Source organism: Bubalus bubalis, chromosome 5 (genome assembly GCF_019923935.1).
Source record: "Bubalus bubalis isolate 160015118507 breed Murrah chromosome 5, NDDB_SH_1, whole genome shotgun sequence".
In the NCBI taxonomy this organism is placed as follows: Eukaryota; Metazoa; Chordata; class Mammalia; order Artiodactyla; family Bovidae; genus Bubalus; species Bubalus bubalis.
The window spans coordinates 5,027,167-5,034,603 of NC_059161.1; the positions used below are offsets into that span (position 1 = coordinate 5,027,167).

The window sequence follows — 7,437 nt, forward strand, 5'->3', positions numbered from 1 at the left end:
TGTGGGGAACACTATGGAGGGTCATTTAAAAGGTAAAAATAGAACTACCATATGACCCAGCAATTCCACTGCTGGGATATCCCTGGGAAAACCAGGGATTTAAAAATTTATAACTTAAAATGACACATGTACTCCAGTGTTCATTGGAGCACTATTTACAATAGGCCAGACATGGAAGCAACCTAGATGTGTATCAACAGATAAATGGATAAAGAAGATGTGGTGCAAAAACACAGTGGAATATTACATAGTCATAAAAAGAAATGAAATCTAATTACTAATCTAATAAACTAGATCTAATGACTAATGTAGGTATGACACACAGGTTTTTACGTGTTTGTGAAATGATATTATGAGGATGGAGATAAGCATTTTTTATGAAATAAAGTCTCAGAAAACTTCAGAAGTTATGGAGAATGTTTTAGAAAGTTAGAATGATGGATGGAAGGAGGCACTGAAGTGATTGCATCTAATTTCTTTCCAAAGATGTTTTATAAATAGGACATGTAGCATTTTGACTTTCCAAGTGTTAATGAAGTGCTTTTAAGAAGTGATTAGTTGGTCACCTGGATTATAATTGCACCATCCACATAATATTTAACATAAATTCTGGTTTACTTGATAAAATAAGAATTGGATTAATAATGAAAAGTTCAGTTTTATGACTGCATTTTAACCAATGTTTCATTCACAATGAGGATACACCACTTTTCCTGCATGACAGGTTGCTCGAAACGTATGAATTGGTGTCGTTGGGCGATATCCACGTTTACATGTAAATTCAATAGTGTCATCTGTTCTAGTATAAAGTTTTTTATCATCTCTCCATTTTAACTGTATGTTATGTCGTTTCATCATTTCTTCTGAAATAACACATGCATCTGAAGTTAAAAAGAAACATAGAACATTAAGTAGTATACAAGTATATCCCTCTGGATTTTAGACTTCCAAGTAGAATCTTCTACACTCGTCCAGGATTACATTCTCAAAATCTTTTCCAAGCCAACTCACTGAAAATCCATTATGTAGATTCCAATTAATGATATTAAAATGAGGTGCTACGTTTAATTTATTACAGTGTTATAATTCATTACAGTGTTATAATGGAGTCATGAAGTCAATATCACATTGGGTTTATATTAAATAATCTTTCATTGCTATGATTCCTTGAACAAGAGTTTTTCAAACTTTATTTTCTCATGTATTATTATCTGTTAGTCACGCATTCAATAGAATTGTTGTTAATCCATAATATTTCTATTCTAAATAGCAAAATGTTATACCAATTACACTGAGTTTCCCAGGACCTATGAGAAGATGAAAGCATTACCTAAGCACTTTGGGGGTTCAGACCACGCTCCATTCCGACACACTATGTGTCTGTTTCCCTGAAGTACATAGTAGGCCTGGCACTGGTACTCAACAGCCGATCCTGGAGGATACTGTGATAATGGGAATGAGACAGTGTCTCCATTGTCTATTGGTGGAGGAGGCCCACATCTTCCTCGAGGGTCTAAAAACATAATTTGACTTATTGAGAGACCAAAGAAAAACAGAGGTGAAAGAAAGCAAATAAAAATATACCACAATAGGTAATATCAAGATTTATGATTTCTGATGACAGAAATGATTCATTTAAGGAATTTTAATCACTTAAACTGAGAGTCACATTTTAAGGCCTTCCTTTCACCCCATGTGAAAGCATACATTAGACATTAACAAACATGTCTGCTTCGTGGTATTCTGGTACTTAAAAATGTTTTCCTTAATGAATGTATGCTAGAAAGATGGATTGCTACCATAAACAAAGGAAGTTTCTTGGTCTTAGGTATTAAGCATACTGCAATGGCTATTGAATCTTTAGTTATTTTTAAAATTGATTTTCATTTTTTTCCCAAGAGAAACATCAACTTCTTAAATAAAACTCAAGGAATTACAAATGTGTATAATGTGAAGGGAATTTCAGGCTTTCTGTCTGGACAAAATGAGAAGGGAACATTTCTGCTTATTTCTTCTGTTACATATTCCCTCTGTTAACTAAAAATCCTGAACAGAATTATAAAAACCAACATAAGAGGTTGTGAAGAGTGTAGAAAGGAAGTAGATTGTTTTGAGACCTTGGGATTCAAGGAGTTACAATGCACTGGTTGTTGGAGCTTTCCCTTCGCTTTGTATGTATCAGGACCGGGCACTGAGATTGCAACCCAGAAATGATCTCACATTCAGGCAAAATTAACAAACAAAAAGGTCACAAGAAGGTTCTGCTTTCTTTAGACACAGGCCCAGGAAAGGACCAACCTAGCAAGGCAGAAACATTTTTTTTCACAGTACAGGACTTAGTCTAGAAAAACACCACAGAGGAAACCTATGAGTAACCCTCTCTTCACCTTGATCAGCAGGGGCCTTTGATGAGTCTAGACTTTTCACCTGCGCTGGAAGGGAACAAGATGCCTGTCCTTGTGTTTGGACTGCACCCTGGGGGTTTCATGGTCTCCTGGAACCTGGATCTTGCATCTGCCGTAAAGTTACTTTTGTGGATAGATGCTAAATTTTTATTATTGAAGGTGGGATACCAGGAGGAGCATCTTATCCTTTATCTTGCTGACATCACTCTAATCTCTGTGCTATTTTTGTCTGTATTTCGTAATTGTTCTCTTCTTTCTGTTTGGAATTTCTTGTTTCTAATAATTTTGTATATTCTCTCACTATTTTATTAATCTCTGTTTAGCAGATTGCTTCTGTTTCCTTTCTTCAATTAATAATAATTCAATCACATTACAGTTTTTTGGACACCTATATGTTTGGTTTGCAAATGCTCATTTAAAAAAAATTTATTCTATATCGGAGCACAGCTGAACTGTTCAGTAAAGTGACTCAGGTGTTCAGTACAGTGTTAAGTAAAGTGACTCAGTTATACATGTACATGTATCTCTTCCTGGAAATTTTTTTTATTGCAGTATAGTTGATTTGCAATGTTGTGTTAGTTTCAGGTGGAAAGCAAAGTGAATCTCTTATACATATATCAACTCTTTTTTAGATTCGTTTTCCATAATCACCCAATAAAGGTGATTTTTAAAAATGGTTAAAATCACCTCTATTCAGATTTGAATCACATACAATGAAATCCACGTGTCAGCCAATGATGTGACAATGTCTAAGTGTCACAAACCCAACCCACTAGAGGCAGTTTCCTTCTCCCTTTACAGTTCTGCTGCTCCATTTCTACTCCACTCCTCTCCCACAACTCCTCCGCTTGGAAGCCCATGTTTTCTGTCCCTCCAGAGCAATGCTGCCTTCCTACAACTTTGTTTATGGATTCATACCACATGCCTTCTCTTGCATCTGGCTGCCTTATGGCATCAAATGTCGGGCCCCGTCTGCTCCGTGGTGTCTTGCGTGATCAGCTCACTCCTTTTCATTGTGGAGCAGAGTAGCTTTATACAAACGTGAGCATGTTTATCCATTTTATCCTCTGTTGACTGTCTTTTGAAGTGCTTCCAGCTTGTGGCAGTTATAATTGAGCTATTTATGAGCACTTGAACTCAAGTCTTCACGTAAACATGTATTTCCTATTTCCTGCTGTATATTTAAAAGTGAAATTGCTGGGTTATCTGATACATGCATGATTAAATCTATAGGAAACTGCCACACTGATATTCAGAGTGATTGTACCATCTTACATTCCCACCAGCAGTGTGTGAGAGTTCCAGTTGAATCCTCACTAACAAACAGGATGATTGGGTTTTTTTTAACTGAGGTACAATTGGTTTCCAACACTGTGTTAGTCTGAGGTGTATAGCATGGTGATGCAGTACTTTTATAGATTATACTCCCTCGTAGTTTAAGACAGAGACTATAATTCCCCCTGCTATACCATATACCCGTGTGGCATATCTGTTCTGTATAATACATGGTAGTTTGTTCCCCTTAGTCCCATACCTCTACCTTGCCCCTCCCTACTTCCTTCCATCTTTTGGTAACTATGAATTTCTTCCTATATCTGGGAGTCTGTTTCTGTTTTGCATATACATTCAGTTACATTATTTTTTAGATTCCATATATAAATGATATCAGAATATTTGACTTTCTGAGTTGAGTGCATTTCACTGAGGATTATATTCTCTGGGGCTATCCATGTTGTTACAGACGGCACTATTTCATTCTTTTTTTGTGACTGTGTAGTATTCCATTGTATATACACAATGGAAAACACCTGAGTTGGTTGCCAGGGGAGCCAACCTTGTGATGAGAAGATTAAAAGTTTCAGTCCCACAACCCTGACCTCCAGGGAGGGAAGAGTGGCTGCAGATCGCATCAACTGCTGATGGCGCATGGCTTAATCAATTTGCCCCTGTCGTAAAACCTCCATAAGAAAAAAAGGATGGGATTCTGAGAGATTCCTGGTTGGTGAACACGTGGATGTGCTGGAAGAGTGGCTACCATGAGGGGCCTGGAAGTTCCTCGCCTTCTACACACCTCACCCTGTGCATCTCTTCCATCTGAGTGTTCCTCAGTTATGTTCTTTATATTCTTTAAGCTGGGAATCTGGGAAACCAAATGTTTCTTTCAGTTCTGTGAACCACTCTAGCAAATTAATTGAACGGGAAGAAGAGGTGGGACCCTCTAATACATAGCCCGTAGACAAAAGCATAGATGACAAGCTAGACTGGTGACTGACTTGTGAAGTGGGCGGTGGGAGGAAGAAGTCTTGGGGGCCTGAGCACCTGCCTGTGGGAACTGACGGTATTTCCAGTTAGACAGTTTCAGGGAATTGCTTGGTGCTATGGAAAACATGCATCATCGTGATAGGAAAGATCATTAAACAACTGGAATGGCCTATTTCAACAATTATAACTAGGCTTGTCCTAAGTTCAAGTAAAAGCCACATGTGGTAACTGAAATATTCAATTTGACAAATTTGAAAAAGGCTAGTTTTCTTTCCCTTTGTTTCCTCCCTATGTATCATATACTTACTTGCTGAAGGACCTTGTCAGAGTCAACTGGCTGCCTTTTAAAGTTCCATGCTGCTGCTGCTAAGTCACTTCGTGTGACTTAGTTGTGTCCGACTCTGTGCGACTCCATAGTCGGCAGCCCATCAGGCTCCCCCATCCCTGGGATTCTCCAGGCAAGAACACTGGAGTGGGTTGCCATTTCCTTCTCCAAGGCATGAAGGTGAAAAGAGAAAGTGAAGTCGCTCAGTTGTGTCTGACTCTTAGTGACCCCATGGACTGCAGCCTACCAGGCTCCTCCATCCATGGGATTTGCCAGGCAAGAGTACTGGAGTGGGGTGCCATTGCCTTCTCCATTAAAGTTCCATGAGAGAACCATATTTTGACTTGTTTCTTTTGATGCATTGTTACATTATGTGAAGCTATTAGGATTTACATTAAAATGCTGTATATTCAAAAGCAGCACAATATGTATTACCAAGATTTGTTGATTCTGATAAAAATCATTCACTGAAGAAACTATATAATGTGAGAATTATAGTTTTTCACCAAGTTCTTGGCTAGTGTTTGCTATTATTACCTACATTTAACTTATGCAAGTAGACAAAATGATTTTCTAGTGATGACCCAGATATTTGCAGCTCTACTTAGGCAGAGTTGGAACCTTGAACTGAAAAGGTAACGATAGTGGCAACAGCAATATCGCCTGCACTTAATATTGTTATTTCTCTATAAAATATAAGTGAATACCGGACCTGAGAGCGCAGCATGTTACTCACAGACATGACGGCATTCAGGAGGGGAGGACCAGCCTCTTTCTCCACAGGTAATGTTGCTCTGACCATTTGGGAGGCTGTAGCCAGTTTCACACACAATGTGAACGATGTCACCTTCTCGGTGCGTTTGTCCTGAAGATGTAGATTGACCATTTTCCACCCAAGGGAAAAAGCACTGTCCTAAAAGGCAAAAAATGACTGGTACTCATTTTGCAATGAAAGAGGATGACATTTTGCGAAGTTCCAAAGAGAAATCAAGTACAAAAAAATTGCTTCTTAAAATTTGGCCATGCATGTAAAAAATTAATATGCCATGTCATTAATTCCAACTTGTATAATGAAAACATTTTTCATTTGTAAAGTCACTTTCCACAGACATCTTCTCATAATAACTGTCTTAGGTCATCTTTGCTGGCTCCTCTGGTCTCCACTGTCCAGACCCTGCAATTCCTTCAGGCACGGCCTCTCCACCCCTGGACACACTGATAATTCATCCTGGTAATGAGGAGGGTGCTTACTCACTGAGGCACTTTGGTGTTGGGGACCATCCTTTCTCTGTACAGTTTATTCGAGTCCAGAGTGATTGTGAAGGAGCCACAAAGCTGTGTTCACAGGTGTAGTAGAAATATTTCCCTACATCAGCTGGGAAGATTTTTTTATATCTATTTTCATTATATATGCTTCCATGTTTTATTTCTGGAAAATCACATGTTTTTCCTTAAGAAAAAAATAGTTATTGTACATTAGTGAGTAGTTTTATGTATGTTAATAATCCCATTGATGAATTTATTATTCTTCTTAGCTTAATTATCTCACTTGTAGTAGTGATAGAGATCTGGGACAGCCTATAACTAACAGGGTGCAAAGGTCCTGGAGAAACGCAGGATGTTTATGTTCTTTGGAAGTGTTTCTAATACTGACATTATACAGGGGAAAAGAAGAGAGAGAAAACATAATGTATTTTCTTTTCCTTAGAGTATGAGGTAATTTCCCTATAAGTTTACTCTTCATCATGACGACACAATACAGACAATTTCTACAAGTCGCCTATTAAAATATAAAGACCCATGAAAGTAGGTAAAACACGAAGCTACACTGAAGAGGGAAGCTGAGTGTTCAGATCTGTTTCAACTTACCTTGCCCATGAGCACAGCAAACCCACAGGGTGAGGATGACATTGAGTACTAACAGCATGTTAGACATTCTCAAAGGCACGTTCATGCAAATGTTCCAGTTGTGTTGTTTGGTTGTTTAGCAGCTCCTCAAGTGTGACTCTGAATTTAAGGGGATATCTATCAATGAGATGCTAGTTAAGTGAGGTCACTCAGTATCAAAGTTCAAAGAACTTTGCCAAATCCCTGAATTCCTGGTAGTGGTTTCAAAACAATTTCTTGAATTCATTCCCAGATATGTACTTGTCTGTTGGGAAAGACAGAAGGCAAGAAGAGAAGGGAACCCCAGAGGATGAGATGGTTGAATGGTATCACCACCTCAGTGGATACGTGTTGGAGTAAGCTCTGGGAAATGGTGAAGCACAGGGAAGTCTGGTGTGTTGCAGTCCATGGGGTCACAAAGAGTCGGACACGATTGAGTGACTGAACAACAACAAATGTACTTGTATGAGTTTGTTTCTTTTTAGGGAGAGTACTAGACTGGCCTCCCAAGTGATATAAAACACTAATTTTTAAATTAAACACTTCTCGAAAAAACAC

General features: G+C 38.4%; 1 protein-coding gene across 1 annotated transcript; it reads right to left on the bottom strand.

Annotated features, from left to right (window-relative positions):
* Nucleotides 1-596: 596 nt before the first annotated feature.
* LOC102398620 (complement factor H-related protein 2) lies at nucleotides 597-7,017 on the bottom strand. The gene is made up of 5 exons (XM_006064892.4): nucleotides 6,862-7,017; nucleotides 6,248-6,442; nucleotides 5,729-5,905; nucleotides 1,331-1,513; nucleotides 597-881 (listed from the first exon to the last, which is right to left on the bottom strand). Exons 1-5 carry the CDS (start codon nucleotides 6,944-6,946, stop codon nucleotides 685-687), a joined length of 837 nt encoding a protein of 278 aa, XP_006064954.2. The 5' UTR covers nucleotides 6,947-7,017; the 3' UTR covers nucleotides 597-684.
* Nucleotides 7,018-7,437: the final 420 nt, after the last annotated feature.

Bases quoted from the DNA above. Each gene is read 5' to 3' on its own strand.
- LOC102398620 (XM_006064892.4), bottom strand. From the start codon at position 6,946: ATGAACGTGCCTTTGAGAATGTCTAACATGCTGTTAGTACTCAATGTC. The intron at 1,514-5,728 runs GTGAGTAACATG...TTATGTTTTTAG, and splicing joins TCCTGAATGCCGTCATGTCT to ACCCTCGAGGAAGATGTGGG. The intron at 882-1,330 runs GTAATGCTTTCA...TTTTAACTTCAG, and splicing joins TGAACCCCCAAAGTGCTTAG to ATGCATGTGTTATTTCAGAA.